At 46.8% G+C, this 19,143-nt stretch overlaps 1 protein-coding gene across 1 annotated transcript; it reads right to left on the reverse strand.

Moving 5' to 3' along the window:
* Positions 1-327: 327 nt before the first annotated feature.
* On the reverse strand, positions 328-10,475 carry Cops8 (COP9 signalosome subunit 8). The gene is made up of 8 exons (XM_052750453.1): positions 10,314-10,475; positions 9,408-9,478; positions 8,323-8,371; positions 7,167-7,299; positions 3,360-3,467; positions 2,415-2,477; positions 1,918-1,965; positions 328-1,235 (listed from the first exon to the last, which is right to left on the reverse strand). The coding sequence occupies exons 1-8, from the start codon at positions 10,389-10,391 to the stop codon at positions 1,156-1,158; spliced, it is 630 nt and encodes a 209-aa protein (XP_052606413.1). The 5' UTR covers positions 10,392-10,475; the 3' UTR covers positions 328-1,155.
* Between the last annotated feature and the right edge of the window lie 8,668 nt (positions 10,476-19,143).

Consider the following 19,143-nt stretch of genomic DNA (forward strand, 5'->3'; position numbering starts at 1 on the left):
ACTTGGGAGGCAGAGGCAGGTGGATCTCTGAGTTTGAGGCCAGCCTGGGCTAGAGAGTGAGTTCCAGGAAAGGTGCAAAGCTACACAGCGAAACCCTGTCTCGAAAAAACCAAAAATAAATAAATAAATAAATTTAAAAAAAAAGCAAAACTTCAGAATGAACTATGTTATTATCAATGTAATAAAACTGTGTAATGAATAAATCTGTTATAAGAATGGAAAATTTCTAAAAAAAAAAAAAAAATTTGAGACAAGGACAAAGTTATAAATGTGCTCACAGTTAAGACCAAACTGTGGAATTTCTAGAAACAGCTTTAGATGAAACAGTTTTAAGAATTCAATTAAATATTTATTGAACAAATGCAGACTAAATGAACCAGGGCTGTATCAACCACCTCAAATCATCAAGGGCTGTCATACAGGAACAAACATAGATGCAGCCAGCATTTCTACACAGGATGGGGACTCGCAGCAGGAGGGCAGCATGGGCTGTCCCCTAGCTCGGGAGCTTTCTTCAGCAAACACAGCACTCCAGGCCCCTCCCCTCTTCTGAAAGGAGACACCAGCACTTGAGTTTCACAGGAACACAAACGCTGCGATCTCACTGTACACTGTCCACCTCATGCAATGGATGCTTGCACATACTGGGAAAAAATGTGGCATTGACGAGCTCCTCACCAGGTGATGGTCTCACCACCCTCAGCTCTTTGAGTCTACATCAGTGATTCCTTGTTCTGGGGTGGGAAGAAAGAGCACATTCTCCGGAGTGCGAGTGACAATGTGGGTTGGGCACTGCCTGGGGACAGTCCTCCTCAAACCGCAAGCACATCACTACAGCTAAAGGCCAGTGGTATCCAAGAGTGTGGTGTGTACCACAGCGCCCTCTGCTACTTGAAGCAGGACAGCTTGTGTTCAGAGTCCAGTCATCGAGGCTGGCTGCATAATACTGATGGCCCCAACCAAATGAGAACTGCTCCGAGGACAGTCAGCAGTGTCTGAGGAGGACACTGTACAATCCACTTCATCTTCTATGTGCATTTTATCACACCCAAAGGACATCGAGGTGCTCACCCTCTTCAGTGAACTCAGAATAAAACTCCACATCTGTTGGCCAGTACAGGGTCTGAAGGTGGACCTTGAACTCCGAGTGAGCTATCAGTTTTCCAGAAAAGCCACGTAGTCGGTCAGCCTGGCGAGCTGCTGCTCGTTGGGGATTGGCGGAACTGGGGCAGGCTCTGTATGACAGTGAGGGAAGCACACTCTAAGTTAACCAGTGGTAGGACAGAGCACCTGGCCTGCCACTGCCTGTGGAGGACTTGAACAAGGGAACTTTCTTGTGCTACCTGGTTTTAGACAAAAATCATGCCTGCCAGAGGCCCGGATGGTTTTGCTTCAGACAAGAAGTCTCCATTTTATCAGCCTGGCTGTCTCAAATGGACATGCCTCAGAGTAACCGCTGTTGCTGCAGCAGGCTATGTAGACTCAAACATGTCTCATGTGCAGCACCTCTTCAGACCACAGCTCTGCCTGGACAGGCCCCACCATGGGAACGGGGTAGAGAACAGCTCCCACGTGCACCTAATGTGTCTGGTCCAAGCAGAACACTGCACTGTCAACAAGCAAGAGCAGTAGAGGAACAAGGATCCAACCTCAGGATTTACATGCTAACGTTGACTCTGGCACGCCAGGCTGTGGAGCCTTCTGAGTACATTCCAGAACCCCAAGAGACCCTGGCATGATGGCAGGTAGTTCTGGGCTGGGCTATCAGGTGCCACCACTCAGCTTAGCTACACGGAAGCCTGTGGTTTCCTTCTGTAGCCATGTGTCCCCACACATCTGCAGAACTGACCTCTACACACTACAGAAAACACATCAGCAAACGATGCACACCTAAAATGTCCATGGGAAGACACGTACCTGATAAGGGAATAAACCTGTTCAAGGAGACATCCAGGGCTCCCGAGGCTAAACAAAAAGAGAAAGACAGTTAGAGACAACCAGGAGACGTCATGCCAGGACTGTGACGCTCACCCCACTACAAACACGCGGTTCTCAGGTGGAGAGAGGACACTTTGTCTTCAGTCTCCCTGAATCTACAACCTTGGGGCTGCGCACTGACTTCTGTCTAAACACCAGGTGACCAGGGCGGGTGAAAGGAAGTAGGGTTGATGCAGGAGGATTATAATGAGGGCAGGACACCCAGTTCTAAAGACTCCCCAGAAAAGGACACTCCTGTACGCAGGAGGAAAAGGCACACAGGAATGAACAGGGCTTTCTCCTGAGGTGAGGTGAAGGGCAGGGATACAGACTGAAACAACGGGGCAGGGCAGGGGACTGACCAGAAGGGAAAGTCTCAAGTAGATGACCTTCAATGTCACTCTGCTCTGACGTCATTTGTCTGAGGACCCACCTACCTGGCTTCCTGGGAAGAACCATTCTTGTGGCAGAGTCGGCTTGCCATCCTTGTTCCAATACACCTGAAAGTGCAGAGTTCACACACAGATGGAGGAGAGCACACGTGCCCGCCTGACCCACACTGCCACTCCGTCACAGCGCTACATGCCCTACTCAGGTGTTATGTAGTTACTAGAAGGTTACTACGGGGTTGTATAAACTTATTTTTTAAATATCCTGAACATACTGAAAGCCTCACTTTAGTCTGGGGCTAGTATAATCACTGACAAATGCTTAGTCTTCTGTAGTAGTGACCTAATCAGTCTAATTCCAAACAGACAGAAGAGACTTCCAGGCCGCCCCTCGTAGCAGTCTGTAGTAATAATGACTAATAATGCAGGTGTGAGAGCCCCATACCACAACCAACTGCCCACAAAACAAAACACCGCCACCCACACCACAGCTTCCAGCCACCCCCCCCCCCCCCCCCACGCCCCCGCCCGGCTCTGGGAACTTAAGAATAATACACGACATGTGATGGTCTCTCCTCTCAGTTGGAGAACCAAAACTGTCAATCACCGTAGAACAATGTCACCAAGTACATGCAGTGCTGTACCAGTAAGTAGGTTAAGAGTGGCAACCGGCACTTGGGGATGGCCAAGGCACTGGGGAAATGAACTAAAACGCAGTGTGGAGACAGGACTCTTTCTGAGGAGGTAAGGGTAAACCTGGGCACTTCGGGTCAGTTGAGGAGTGCTTTCTAAAGCAGCTGGGCAGATGTCTACACAGCTGCCACAGGGACACTTCTGTGCTTGGTACAGGTGCCACATGGAGGTGCTGTGTGGTGCGGGTTTTGTATCACTTCCTAAATTCCAAAACCCTTCTCCTGGAGCTCCAGAGGAGCAGCAGCGAACCTATGATCTCTGCAACTTCTGGTCCCCGTAAGGAACAACAAGCTCCAGTACCTTTCACCGCTTCCTCCACAGGAAGCCCGACAAAGGCTGCGAAGTCATCGGCGACTATGGAGGTGTAGGCTTGAGAGACCAGGGCGAAGGCGCGTCTCCTCGTTGCATCTATTGTGGGTGGGGAGGGATGGCGGCAGGAACCAAGAGATCAGGACTCCTAAAGACAGCTGTCATCCAGTTTTTCTTTCCAGGCAAGACCAGAGCCACCCAAGCGGACACCGCATGCCCAGAGGCTCTAGTGAGCACACACACACACACACACACACACACACACACACACACACACACACTCCTCACACCGGGTGTCAACAAAAGCTACAGGGTGGAGAGCAACACCCACAGGACCCCAACCTGAAGGAAGCAAACCAAACACTTTACATTTCCTTTGCTCTCTTTCACTTGAAAACACTAGCAGAATGGATGAGAATACAGCTGTCCCTCTCGGAAGGGTCTCCAATACAGGACTCCCCCAGCACAGGAGCACAAACCTTATCCCCAGCACCTGTCCCTAACTTCCAAGTGTGCATCAAGTCAGGACCCTGAACCCCAAAACTCAAGGCCTGACTCTCAAGAGAAGGTGCTGCCAGGCCCCAGCACAAGAACTCTTCCTGGAAATAGTTTTCCCCATTTCCTTATGTTCATACACCTATGTTAAGAAAATTCCAGAATGAGACGAATAACCCATCCAACCCAGCCAGTCTTCCTGTACAGTGCCCTTTTGGTAATACAAGGCTCCTCCAGAAGGCTGCCAACCTGCTTAATATTCAGATTTTACAGTCCACAGGTGAGGCAAATGGACACATAAAATCAAGCCCCTACCACACTGAACCGCCCCTCTGCAATGTCAACCAAGCAGTACAGGTCCCTTCAGGCACCTTTTGCTCCAAACTAGTCCCTGACCCAGACTACTCTTCACATTCTGCCCCTGGGCTCTGGCCCCATTGTTTAACAGCCTGAAAAACCACCTCTTACAGTGAACCTCCTGTGAACATGGGCTTGCTGACAGGAACCAAAATGGGGCATGCCCTCAGTCACAGGTTTTCTCAGGGCTGAAAAACTGCAGGTCCAACGGGCCTGGAAACGGCTCAGTGGTAAAGGCGCTTCTACCCAAGCCTGAGGACCTGAGTGTGTCCCTAGTGCCCATGTCAAGATGGAAGGAGACCCTCTGCCCACCCCAGGCACACCACAGCATGCCGTCTCCCCACGCAAACAGCCGACACTAAGCTGCACCCCTTCCTTTCCCACGGAGGCTGCTCCACCACTCCTCCTCCTCCTCTTCCCCCTCCCCCTCCTTGCTGTCTTTAGACTTGCACCCTGCTTCAGTCTACCAACCTCCAGCAGATGGTACGGAAATTTCCCTAGGAAGGAGACAGACGTTCAGTGGGAAAGAACCAAGGCAGCCATGGCAGGAACATCCATGCAGCAGGAAGCGTGCACCATAACCCTCTCCCACCATTTAAAAATCACTGTCTCCAGTTCAAACAGTCTGGTCAGATTTCTGGAGTAGGGAAGAGACAGAGCCGAACGAGAATGGAAGAGAAAAGCAGCAGGTTTGTGGAGAGGCAGGGAGGGCTAACAAGAACGGAAGGGAGGGCTAACAAGAACGGAAGAACATTCACAGGGACAGGAGTAGGCTGACAATGGATGCAGAAATAAAGGCTCTGTGTTCCAGTGCTAATCTGCAGCCACACATTGCTCCCCAGCTTGCTCTACTGACACCCCTCCATAGCTCTGGACTCAGTTCTCTTCTAGAGTCCAGTAATACCGGCCCTCCTCCCATCCCCTCAGGCTTTGGGTGAGGGCGGCTCTTAGGAACTCTTAGGAACAACTGCTCCCCCGGTGCTGTGCAGCCCTCTCTGGCTTTCTGTAGTGAACAGCTCTCCCACCAGGTACTTCAGCCAAAACGGCTCTGATTTTCTGATAGAACCGAGTGGTTCAGACTGAACTGAAGATGCTATGGTTTGAATACACTCTGTCCCCACGGGTCTGTGTCTGAACTCTTGGTCCTCGGCTAGTGGTGCTGTTTGGGGAAGTTGTGGGACCTTTAACAGGTGAGGCTGTGGTTGTTCTTAACTAGAAAACAAATTTATAATACACTGAAAAATAAAACATCAAATCTGCAGCAATTCCAATCTGTTTCGAGACTGCCCTTACCAGGCGGGCATTTTACAGAGAAAAGGGTGGGATGCACCATTTAGGGATCTGGATCTTGTTAAGTCTCAAGAAAATCTTCTTGGATAGAATAGAACAATGTCTCAGGCCATGACCAGTGTTTACAAGTCAACTCTTCAATTTTGTTTCATAACAAGGAAGTGCAGGCCAGGAGGTAGATGTGCCAAAGTGAAAACTCAAAAGCCTGAGATCAAACTCCAGCATGCTACACTAGACAGAACGGCTGTCTGTGGGCTGGAAGGAACTCTCAATTCCAGGGAGAATCAGTGTGAGGTGGTACTGGAAAGAATAAAACACACAGAACCCTCACTGGATGGGTAGGAGCTCCTCCCCGAGTCCTGCCTGTCAGCCTGCAGTACAGCACCCAGCAAAGGCAGCCTGTACTGACCAGGCTGCACCCAGTCCTGTCAGCCCTAACCTCCTGTGACTCCTCCCAAGGATGGTTCCAAACCAGCTTCAAGCAGCCCACTGCAATCACGTGACCTCATTCCACACTCCTCCCCCTGCCCATGTCTACCTTGAAATTCGGTCCATGCTTATTCAAAGCAGCTACTTCCTGCTTTGTCATTCACACTGTTCTGCTGTATGCAGAGAGCCGATTGGTATAGCAATCCTTGCTCTCTGCTCCCTGGTCCACCCATGTCCTTACCCATGGATGAGGACCTGCTCACCAATGGGAAGAACACACTAAAGGCAGGTAGTGACTACAGAAACGAGAAAGCGTGCAACCATCTAAGAGAGGTCACTGTATGGATGTGTGTGATGGGGCTGGAAAGATGGCTCAGCGGCTAAGAGTCTGGATGGGTGCTGCTCTTCCAAGACCCAAGTCTGGTTCCCAGCTTCCATGCTTGGTGGCTCAGAAATGCCAGTGAGTTTACCTCAGAGGATCCAATGCTACTGGCCTACACGAGTGTGTGCTCGCACGCTCGCACCCCCCGCCCCCCAAAGTCAATAAAAAGAACATGAGAAAGTGACCCGGAGAGACTGGAAGCACGTGCAGGGGAGTGTGAGACAGGAGGGAGGCGGGGACAGAGCTACTATGTGGCAGTGCCACATCATGCCAGGCCTCTAATCTTCAAACTGAGCCCCAAGACTCTGAACTTGTTCCTTTTACACGATGTGTACAGGGGACACAACATCCAACAAAGCCAAGGTTAACAAACTCCAAAGTCTGTGTATTTGAAAATACACAGACCTAAAAACAATCTTGACCTACCCATACCGTGAACTTTAGTTATTGCCAAGTTTCATTTTAACAGCAGATAACCTTTCACAAGGCCACATATGTGGTACACACCAGTAACCCAAGGAGTAAAGGACAGAATGGGCTATACAGCGAGGCCCTGTCATAACCTTCCTGTCCCCACAAAAATAATGAAGAGGATAAAAGATATTACCAATGGAGTACCTAGGATCTGGAATCAGTGACACCCTCTGCTCCCGCTCCTGCCATGTTCCCCAGTGTCCCCAGTAATGAGATGAAGAATCACAATTAGCACAGATCAAGTCTGAAAGGCACCCACAAATCAGAACTGTCCGCTTCCAGAGTGCACACCAACACAGCACAGCTATACCTCCAAGGGCTCCAAGGACAGGCTTAGTGCAACACGACTTTGAACCACAAAGAAACACTACCTCTAAGGGCTTCCATGATTGGTTGCACAGTCTCTGACCACTGGTGGGCGTTGATGGTGGTATAGATCCCAGGGAAATCCCTCTGCCAGATTCGCTGTCCAACTGACCAAATTCCCCCAAGTTCAGAATTTGCCTGCAATAAAAATTGTTGCCTTTGAAGAAATTCACTCTGGAATTAATAAGACTGTATCTTCAAACAAAATCCCAGAAATGACATAAAATTTGTTAGCTATATCATTAAAACACACTACTGGTTTTAGGAGATGCAATTACTCTTCTAACAAGGCCGAGAACAGGTATAAACTGTAGACCTTTTTCTTTTTGGTAACTTGCATGTCCAGTTCCAGACTATGAACTTAGCAGGTGATAAACAGTTCTGCAATGTCCAAAGGTTGGATCTGCCTGATTCCAAAATGCTGTGAGCAGTAATGTCAACAATTTATATAATTAATGTTTTTACCACAATCACAAAGTATAAGAAAGTAAAAAAATGTTTCAGAATGAAGTGTGGGAATCAATTATCCTAAGCACTACTATTTAAACCTAAGATGCTGGCATTTACTCAGGACAAAACTACCAGAAAGCTGGTTAACAAGGCAATGTCAACTGCAGAGTCTCTGTGCAGAGTTGCCATTCCTATCAGCTCAGCTGTTCCCATTCACACCATGTGCCACTCCCGACTCTTGTTTCACTCTTACCAACAGAAGTTCAGGGAAAGGAAGGAAAGTGAAATAAAATCTTACTTCGTTCTACCTGGCAAGAAACTTTGTTATTGCATTTACTCTCCCATCCCAAGTAAGACATTTAATTAATAAAGTCATCTTAATGCAGTGAATGTCCATGTACACAATGCCAGTTTTCAAACAGCCATCATTGCAGAAAACCACGTAGTCCGCTGCAATCCCCAGCCCTGCATCTAAACTGGTCAGCTGTGAACTGGCCAACGGCACAGCAAGGCAGGCCTCAGGAAACCTCATCAGTATACGAACAAAATTTCTGAACCATCCTGTCAGAGAAACCTGAAGGTTTCTAACTTTAAGAGTCGATTAACTACAGTTTCTGTGATATGTATGGGAAAGAAAAGAGGAACCGGGGGCTGTCATTTAAGTCAATGCCAGTATTTTTAAAGCATCAGGGAATGCTGTGGAATACTTACAGACTTTATAGCAGGTGGTATCCTCTTCCAAAGATATCTTGCATTATTCCTAATTTACAGAGATCAATTAAAAACAAGTCATCTTAGTCAGTACACGGAATGACCAGGTTCTAATGTAAGCACATGAAAGAACATCTACTAATATACTTCACAGGACAATTCAGTTTTATATGAATTTGTTCTGAGGAAAAGCAGCTTTCCAGGAAAAAAAAAAAAGAGTATGAAATAACCCCTTCCAAGGCAACCTTTTTCATTTTTTGCTCACTTTTTAAAATTAACAATCCAGATCCTATACTACAGCAACACATTCAAACCACAGATTTACATAAAACCCTACAACCACTCAGATTTAACAATGTATCCGTTTAAAGACTTTGATGTGTCCCTCACAATACATGTGTACACAGTGCTGTTATAATTAGGAGCCCTTCTAGTGGGCACAGGGCTTAAGGGGTTTTGAACGTGATCACAAAACAGAAACAACTTCTCTGTGTATAATGAAAATCTCAGTTTAGTTTCTGCAAAAATATCACAAAGGGTTTGGAGTCACAGGAGCCCTCTATTCTCCAGCACACTTTCTGCTTCCCACCCAGGAAGACTAATTAAAAAACGCCTAACGCCTCCTGGCTTCCCAGTGTTCCCTTTCAGCTTCTTTTCTTCTACTGAGTACATAGAAGTTTCTGATCTTTTCTTTTCTTTTTTTTTGGTTTTTCAAGACAGGGCTTCTCTGTGTGGTAGTCCTGACTGTCCTGGATCTCACTCTGTCCACCAGGCTGGCCTTGAACTCAAAGATCCGCCTGCCTCTGCCTCCTGAGTGCTGGGATTAAAGGTGTGTGCCTTCAGACAAAAGAGGACAGGTCAATGGCTCCTGACACTAGTTTTTTCTAAAGAACTTACCATGGTTTTTTTTTTTTTAGGTGTATGTAAAACACACACAACAAAAAAAATTGAGCCTAATTATTATTATGACTGAATAGGAAACATATAACAGGATTATGATATAAGACACCTATGTGTCATATGTACTTTCAAATAATCTCGAGCAAGCTGCTGCTCTTCCGATTTAGGTAAAAGGTACTACTTACATGTCATTCTGAAGCAAATACAAAGCTAAAAGTTGACCATACACTGGCGGTGTGGCAATTCCTCCAGGAGCCTAGAGGGACAAAAAGAGAGGAAAACAAACAACAACAACAAAAAACAAAAACCAAAACTCATTTCCTAATACATTTTCAGAAAAGAGAAAATTCAAATGGAAAAACTAAGTCTCCTTTCCAGTACTACTACAGATGCAGAAAAAGCTTGGGTGAGTATCAAGGATTAAAATCCGAGGAGTGAATTTAGATGTGTTGTCAACTGTCATCTACCTCCAACGGGGTATCGGTTTCTTTACAAATACACAAATATTTAAGCGTCCTTCACCTCAGAGGGTCTTAAATTTAAAAAAATAAAAAAACAAACAAACAAAAAAAGCAACTCACGATTGTAGTAAATACTTCTAAAGGTTCTTAAAACACTGTGTTTTATAAAAATAATAAAACATTATAATTATAATAAGTCCATTATAAAAAAGGCTATCCAAATAAGCTAAAAACCATCAAGCAGTTAGAGAGGCCTGTCTTTCATCAATCTTAATCCATTCAGCAAAGGTCTGCTAAGTGCTTATCAACAAGCTGCTTCTGTCTCCTTAGTCGGGGAACCTTTTTTCCCCCCTATTTCTTTTGTTGTTTTGATTTTACATAGCCCAGGCTGGCCTCGAACTTACAGGCAATCCTCCTGCCTCCGTCTCACGTGTGCTCCATGAGATTCCTATGCCACCACACCCAGTTAAGCTAGTGAACTTTTTATCTTAACATGATAAATGGAAGCGTCTCCCGACTACGGCCAGGAACCGGGGCGTGATGAATCGGGCATATGCTCCCAGCAGGCCGCGGCCCGGCCCGTTACCCTGGAGACGGCGCCCACTCGCCCGCCCCACGCTGCCGCGCTACCTCAAGCTCTTGGTTCTCGCACTGATCCAGCAGCTTTCTGAAACTGAAGGCGCTGTCCGCCATCACCGCCACTGGCATCTTCCCGGCCGCTCTCGCCGCCACCGCCCCGCCAGACCAAAGCCCAAGCTGGCCCTCGGGGCGTCGCGCCCGCGATGACGTGGAGCCGGTGCCGCTCAGTACGCTTGCGCGAGCGTGCCGTCATTTCCTGAGCGACGCCGTGGCGGAGAGAGCCGGGCGGCGAGCGCTCTAGCCCGCAATCTCGGTGCTCTGGAGGACCCGCCCAGGCTTGAAGGAGTCGGCTTTCTGAGCCGGACCACTCCGCTTGGGAGGGGCTGGCTGCCGCTGGGGTCTTCTGCTCTTGAAGGTGACAGCGGGAATGCATCTTTCATACCCACAGTTACAGTGGGAGAATAATAAAACCATTGGATCTCCATGTGTTTTGAGAACGCATGTAAGCTAAGGAAATTTCAAAGCTGAAACTGTTCTTGGCTTGGGCCATGCTCACACCACTCTTCTAACAATGCACCTGGCAGCCGGAGACCCTCACCTACACCTATTGTGCACACGTGCACACCCTTCTCTGAAAAAAAAAAATCACCTAGCAACCGTCAGCAACTCAGAACTCCTGTCCACAACCTGCGTGGAGCCGCAGGCACATCCTCTCCAAGAAATGGAATTAACTTTCTCCTCCCTTTACTGACAATTGAACAGATTCTATTCAATAATATTCCAGTAATGTATGAGATGAGGACAGGAGGTCTGATCTGGCCTGAACTGGTTTTAGGTGCCTGCCCAATAAGGCAAACAGTGACTTCTAAGTGAACTTGCTGGGAGAATTTCCTATTTGCCATCTTATGCCTATTACATACTTGTGCATGTACATGATTAAAATCAAATACATTATAGGAAGGGGTATGCACAGTAGAAAAAGACGTAACACAGCTAAAATCCGTGAATCAAAACAGAGTACAAAAGCCCCAAACAGTAATTGGGGAACTAGCCTAGAGTATGCTGGCTTCTGTGGTCCACCATCATTTTGACAGCATATTTCCGAAGTATTGCTTTGCTTTTGGATAAGGTTTCCTTGCTGCTTTGCAAATCTGTGTGCCCAAATTTCAATTCTGTGCATGAGAAGTAAAAAAACAGCCAGCCCAGACCCTGGCCACCAAAAACAATACCCCTGGAATTCTATACAGTTCCCTAGTAAACAATGCCATGAGCACCAACAACTGCCCCTTTGCTGTCTCCTCAGGCCTAAGTGACAGCACTGGAGATTGGACCACAGCCTCGTGCATGATAATTCTAACACTGAGTTGTATCTGTTATGCCCAGATCGCAGGGACCCCCAAAAGACCACCATGCAGGGACCCCAAAAAGACCACCACGGAGACCGAATCCCACATGTAAAAGCAGAGAGCCTTTATTTCAAGCTCGGAGCTTGGTCCCTCTGTCTGTCCAACACAGTGGTGAAAGTCCTGAATTCAGATGAGGCAGAGTTTTTATCATAGCAGAGGTTGGGGTGAGGGGATTTCCAGGGTCCAGGACCCTGATTGGCTGACAGTTGTCTAGGGATACCTGTAAAACAAAAAATAGGTGTGTGCTAGACTCAAGGACATCTGGCCACCTTATCTAATGGTTGGAATGTTTGGGATGTCAGGTACTTCCTCACCCCTGGGTAGATCCCTGGGTGGTATCAGCTTAAGGCTTTTCCTGGATCTGGGTGTTGCCTGACAGTAAGCCTGTCCCAGAAGCTGTGTCTAGGCCCCTAAGTCTGTCATGGCTGCTGTGTGGTCAAGCTATTTGGGGGCCCCTTCACGGTATCCCTAGACCTCCTTTTGTTTATCTGGAGACAAGGTCTTACTGAGTTGCCCAGGCTGGCCTTGAACTTATGGAAAAATCTCCAGGCCTAACTCTCACTTCTCTCTCTACCCACCTCCTGCTCAGCCCTCCCCGTCTCAGTAGACTCCAGCACCAGATTGCCTCCTGTGTGCATCTCGTGCAGATACACACTGTACGGGAGTGAAGTCTCTCTAGCCTGGGCTACTGGTATGCCTGAACTTTGGTGGTCCCCTGATAAACAAGCACTCCTTGACTCTTCCTTGCCCTACGAATTCTCTTTGAAGCATAAGCCATATCTTTTTGCTCTGCTGTTCAAACTCATGTGAACAAAAGTTCCCAGAAAGAAGCTACACCTTATAGACTGATGGACTGATTAGGGCTCTCCAGTGATGGTGGGGAGGAGGGTGGAAGGTTGCAGGTTCAGAGTAAAGTTATCCCCCATCTTGGGCTATCTACAGTTCCCTTGACAGCTCTTCCTTGCCCACTTGTGTCTGACCTAGCATCCCTCTGACTGGCAAGTGAAACCTTTTGAAATATATTAACTTTACGGCCTGCTGGCTCCTAAGAATCGTGAACACTCTGCTTACCCAGTTATGCCATGGCTCCCTTCCCTTGTGGTCATTTGGAGGTCTGCTGCTTGTGTTCCCAGGAAGTTTTATGTTTGAGGGACGGCAGGAAAGTGAGGTCAAAATTAGCATATATAAGAAAGGAGGCTGGAAACCTCCTTCCCATCAAGGTTGACATACACCAAAGTCTGGGCAAAAAGAATGTATGGATTGTATAAATGCCCCGGTCTGCGATCAGCGCACACTGAGCTTCAAGACCTTTCTCCAGCACGGCCCCACTTCCGTTCTCAGAAGTGCATCTTTGTCTTAATAAGCTCTCTCTTCTTCTGTTCCTAGCCAAATGTCTCTGTCTAAGTCCTTGTTTAGGGATGTAAGAACCTGGAAGTCCCTGTGGGTGCCTACTAGACCCCATAGTTGCCTATAACAATGGTTCACTGTGAATGCTCTATGGAATGGCAGTGGGCATGCTTATGACATAGATTCTCACAGCTCATGTGTGTGCTCTGTTGTCTTAAAGGACCTCACTAATAAAACCCACATTTTTTTTTTTTTAAAGAGATTGGCTATTTTTTTTTTTAAAGATTTATTTATTATGTATACAGCATGTATGACCAGAAGAGGGCACCAGACCTATTACAGATGGTTGTGAGCCACCATGTGGTTGCTGGGAATTGAACTCAGGACCTCCGGAAGAGCAGTCAGTGCTCTTAACCTCTGAGCCATCTCTCCAGCCCATAAAACCCACATTTTAGAGAAACATATTAAACACTTTAAGATAGCAACAGCTATCACTGATGATTTTAGTATAATGAAGAGAACTGTTTAGAAATAATTATGTTTAATGTTATGGTTAGAATATAAAGATTAGGAGCCAGAGAGATGGCTCAGCAGTTAAAAGCATATGTTGCTCTTGCAAAGGACCTGGATTTAGTTTCTGCCACCCACTTCAGGCAACTCACAATGCAACTGCCTGTAACTCCAGCTCTGGAATCTAATACCTTTGGACTCCAAGAGCACCTGCGCGCGCGTGCACACGCGCACACACACACACACACACACACACACACACACACACACACACATACACACACAAATAATAATACTAATAATAACAAATATTTTACAATAGAATATAAAAAATTTAAAAACAGTTAAAATATTTTAAAATTTCACAAAGAATTGTCATTAGATTATAGTTTTGATCTTTAAAACCCCACCAGAGGGTCCAAGCATTGGCTTAGTCCCCACCTTGGCACTCTTGGGGCTGCTGGGACTTTAAGAGGCGAGACCTAGTGATGGGACTTTAGGGTCACTGGGAGCATTCCCTTGAAGAGGATAGGGGGACAGCAGCCCCTTCTCTCTTCTCTGTTTCACTGCTGGCCATGAGGGGAGCTGTATTGCTCTGCCACAAGATCCCATGAGCATATGCTTTCAGAGGCCAAAAGAGGTGAAGCTGCCTGAACTTGGGCCAGAAACCCAAAGATTGCGAGCGCAGACATGCCTTCTCTCCTTGTGAGCTGCTTATCTCGGCTATTTATTACAGGGATGGGAGACACAGTAACACACAGACGCAGCCAGGAGAGTACATGGCTGCCATAACCAGAGGGATGTGGGGGAATGAAGTAGCAGAGCTTTGTCAACAGCTACAAAGAGATGGGCTCTGCTAACACCACCCAGAGATCATTTACATCAAGCTGAGGGCCAGAATTTCAAAGTTCAGTAACTGATGGTGACTTTTCAGCCTGTTGGAGGCTATGGGGGAAGTGTGGGCTCCTGGGGATGGGGATCTGGGTTTTGTAGCCATGGCCCCAAGTCCTCCCATGCACAGCTGTCTCTCTAGCTCTTCTCATGGGAAGGAGTGGTCACTAGAAGGCTAGAATCTTACCAGGGTAGCCAATTCAGAGTTCTGTACTTTCTACCTCTTGATCTATTTCAAAAGTTGCCTGCTCCATTCTGGAGTCATTTAAAATACATAAAGAGATGTCCTCAAGGACTTGGGTTCCCTCTAGAACAAATGTTCTCAACCTTCCTAATGCTGCAGCCCTTTAATACAGTTCCTCATGTTGTGGTGACCCCTAACCATAAAAGTATTTTGTTGCTACTTCATAACTGTCATTTTGCTATTGTTATGAATCATAATGTAAATATCTGATGTTTCTGATGGTCTTAGGCGACCCCGATAAAAGGGTTGTTAGAACCCCCAAAGGGGTCATGACCCATAGGTTGAGAACCACTACTCTAGAAGGATCCATGCTATCAAACCACCCTGGCCAACAAGGATGAGTCTTCAAGGATTGAAGGAAATGCCAAAGATCTGATTAAGGGAATCAGGAGACTCAAGGCACTTGAGCTCAAGAGCAGTGCCAACAAAGCGCTTTTCATTTTCTTACTAAACAAGCAAAACACGAGGCGATATTTACAGTTAACTTAAGCAAATCCAAGTGCAGTGGGGGAGTAAACTGATGTAATGTCTTAGGAATATTATCTTTGGTCTTGTTGAAGAGCCAAGAGTGTTCTTCCCAGGCCTTCACCTTTCCCACGGAGATAATGTGGACACACCAGGGCATTTCCTTCTTCCCCTTGCTTTCAAATGCATCCACTTATCATAGTTTCTGGAATTCTTTCTAGAAGGTCACCTTGTGGGAAGAGCATTCCTACCATAGTTCACAGTAAGTTCACAGCTTTCTTCCATAGGCTCCCACACCATGCCAGCTGTCTGTTTGACTCAGAGTTGCCTTGGCTGGCCTTGATGCTACATCAAGGGAAACCAGAAGGAACAGTCACTGAGTGGCTGGCTCTCTGCCATGGATCTTCTGTTTCCTCTGTCTTAGGATTGTGCCAACCAGCATCACACCAGGAAGCAGGGGATGCTCAGGCTGGGGATGTAAGGAGAATCAGGAAGCAGGGATGCTCAGGCTGGGGATGTAAGGAGAATCAGGAAGCAGGGGATGCCCAGGCTGGGAACTTAAGGAGAATAGAATGAAAGAACCATTTACAGAGATGTAGGTAGGATGCTGGGAAACCATAGAGGACACACCCCAGAACTAGTCAGAGTGACATCATGACCGCTCTAAACTGTGCAGGGAGTGGTCTGCTTCTGGGAGGGGAGCAGAAGGCACCCCTGAAACTGTCCTCAGTGAAACGATCATCACTAATGACAACTATTTCTAAGTAAACTCAGTCCAGGGGAATAGTCTCAAAGGTATAGAGCCAAGAAGAAACGTTTGTTGAAGAAACTTCACTAAACTGTGATAAGAAGAGCGACTATCTCGGGCATTTGAGCTGTGTGTATGGCAAGAGTCCACTCTCTCCTGACCTCTTAAACAAGGGGTCTGGCATCTCCCCAGGGAGGCTGGATGCGATTCTAAACCAAAGAGGTGATGTTTCAGGTAAGCATGTGAGTCTGGAAGTTCCCTTGCTCCCCAAAGAAGAGAGAGAATGCTGGGCTTTCCAGTATCCCACCTCAACTTGCTTGTGGGCCAAATGTGTCATTCAACAGGAAAACCAAGGTAATTAGAGGCTGACACCTTAACACCAAGGCCCTGCCCATGGCTCAGAGACATTTGTTCCTTACAGGAAACCCTTCTGTAGGAGCAGGGAGATAGAAGGCTGTCAGTGGAGAGACTGATTTTCTGTGGAAATGAGTCCCATTGGGGAGGGAGGGCAGGTATCACCCAGAGCTGCTGCACAGAGTACCAACAACACCCTGGCCTTGCACCCTGGCACACAGAAAAGGATGAGGAATGCCATAATCACCGTTCTACCGCTGTGAAGAGACACCATGACCAAGGCAACTCTTATAAAAGAAAACATTTAATTGGGACTGAGAGTTTTACAGGACTAGTCCATGATTATCATGGCAGGAAGTTGACAGGCACAGTGCAGGAACAGAGAGAGAGAGAGCTTTACATCCTCATCTGCAGGCAGCAGGCAGAGAGAGAGTCTTGACCTAGCTTGGGCTTTTGGAGCCTCAATGCCCATTTCCAGTGGCATACCTTCTCCAGCAAGTCCACACCTCCTAATCCCTCCCAAACAGTTCCACTAACTAGTGACAAAGCATTCAAACATAGGAGCCTATGGGTGGGTGGGTGGTCATTCTCATTCAAACCATCACAAGCAATAACAAGAATGGAAAGAACAGGGGATGTGGCTGAAACTAAGAATTGAAGATGGTAGAGAAAATCAAGGAAAGGCAAAGGTGTATCTTTGGAAAGCTCAACAAAATTGGTGAATTGGTGGAGTGAACAGTAAAAAGAGAAAACATGAACCAACAGCAACTAAATGGGTGAAGGACTTTGTCGCTCACCTGACTAAACAAACCAGGGTTTAAAGGAACTGCTAAGAAAACTGAGTGCCAACCAATTAGACAAGCTACATCAGAAAGACACAAAGCTCCAGATTAACTCAAGGAGGAGGCACTCTGGAGAGTAGGTAGAAAGATTGGCGTTGCAAAGAAACCCCAGGCCAGGAGGAGGGTTTGCTAGTTGAGTCTACCAAACAGCCGGAAAACAACTCAAATCACTTCCTCTAAAATCTTCCTAAGAAATAAAAGAGAAGGGGTCCTGCCTGACTCATTCTACAAGGCTAAGAACTGTTCTGATACCAGCAGTGATTGGGCACAAGCAGGACACAAATACTTTTTTAAAATGAATGTAGACACCAAATGCAAATATCCTCAGAAACATTAGCAAAGTGGGTTCAGCAGGGCTTTGTACCACAACTGAGATTTATGCAAAGTAAGTCAAACACCCAAAAATGAATTCATGCAATACACAGTACCAAAAGAATAAAATATGCATGTACCCTTTTAGATGCAGAACAAATTATGTATATATCCACATACATATATAGGAAATAATGAAGATTACTGATAAACCATATGAAATAAACAATTGGAGATGATAAGGAAAAATCCAACTTCTCTTCATACATAAATACTCAGTGGACTATGGATAGAAGGCTCCGCCCTCAAACTCACAGACAGAACCCAGATAGACACCACCGTCTTGATGGTTGAAGACTAACAACTTTCTCCTCTCATCAGGAAAAAAGGCAGAACCTCAGCCGCTGCCATTTTTATTCTACACTGTAGTAGTGGTTCTATACAGAGCCACCAGCCAGAAAAAAATATGTGCATAAATTAAATGCATAAACACGTGGCCTCTAGTTGGGAAAGAAGGCAATGAAGCCAGTCTATTTGAAAGTGGCAAGCCAAATGATGGTCCAGAGCTCTCCTCAAGGACAAGGCCATCATTTTTCAATGGCAAACCCCTTCTCACACTCATTACTTGCTTATGTGGTATAAAGGCTTGTAGGCTGTTGGCTAACAGAACCTGAGAAGATGGGCAATTCATTAGGATTATTGTTTCTAGCTTCTTTTAATTCTGTAAACTCCATACAACTTGTCTTACTGTAAGCACGTAACAGATAGGTGCTCGGTAAATGCTTGCCAGCTTGCTGGCCAAATGTCCTCTTGTTCGTTCCCTGAAGGTAGAGCCTTGCCTTCTCTCTTGCTGCCCATCCACCCCGGATGCATACCCGATGACCTTTAACCTGCAACAGCAGAACATAACAAGGTTTTCAGCCCTGGGGAAATTCTGATATAGAGAACACTCACGGAGACAAGAGAGTGTGTAGACTCTGCTCTCCAGAGTTGATTTAGTGTTCAAACCTGAGTTCATGCCTGGCTAGGGCTGCTGTTATCCCTGGTGTCTTCTGAGGGCTGGGACGGAAGGACTGGGCTGATGTGTCTCCGTTAGTCCTTTCTCCCCCTTTACATGTGCCGACCTCCAGGATGCCCATGTCTGTCTGTGGAACCTATTCACTGTCCTACCTGGCTTCTCCATGGTTTTATGCAGATGCCCATCTTCACTCATCCAGGCCTTCAGAAGCACCCAGAACTCCTATCCATTCTCATAGATGGGGGCTCTGGCAGCATACCTACTTCTCTGGAATCTTCTCTCTGGGCATTAGTCCTTTCCCTCCACCTCCAGTTTTTAGGAGGAGGGATTTTATACACATGCAGCTGTCTTAGGACCAGTAAAGACAAGTTCAGACTGTAACGAGTCCCAGTCTCCTCTTCCATGGAGCCAGGGAATGAATACAGAACTTTCCTCCACAGAGAACTTGTGCTAACTCCTACCAAAGATGTATAACCTGCCACTATCTCTATGCCGGAGTGAACATGCCACCAGACTTTTGTCCCCAGATTTCTTGAGTCACCATTCTCTGAGAGCTGGGTCAGGGTCTCGGGCTTCTGAAAGCATTTCCAGAGATAGAGTCGTTTGGTTTTGCTCTTGTGAAAGTCCTCTCCTTGTCCCCATTTCTCTCCTGCCTTCTCCCTGCTCCAGCCACTGCCCCCATCCCAACTCACTTGGTGCCCAAGTCCTACTGTGTCACGGCGACCCTCAAGCTGGATCCATGGC

Source organism: Peromyscus californicus, unplaced genomic scaffold (assembly GCF_007827085.1).
Source record: "Peromyscus californicus insignis strain IS unplaced genomic scaffold, ASM782708v3 Scaffold_21__1_contigs__length_65335640, whole genome shotgun sequence".
Classification (NCBI taxonomy): Eukaryota; Metazoa; Chordata; class Mammalia; order Rodentia; family Cricetidae; genus Peromyscus; species Peromyscus californicus.

Bases quoted from the DNA above. Each gene is read 5' to 3' on its own strand.
- Cops8 (XM_052750453.1), bottom strand. From the start codon at position 10,391: ATGCCAGTGGCGGTGATGGCGGACAGCGCCTTCAGTTTCAGAAAGCTG. The intron at 7,300-8,322 runs GTAAGTATTCCA...TTTTTATTGCAG, and splicing joins TACCACCTGCTATAAAGTCT to GCAAATTCTGAACTTGGGGG. The intron at 1,966-2,414 runs GTAGGTGGGTCC...CTTTTTGTTTAG, and splicing joins GGTTCTTCCCAGGAAGCCAG to CCTCGGGAGCCCTGGATGTC.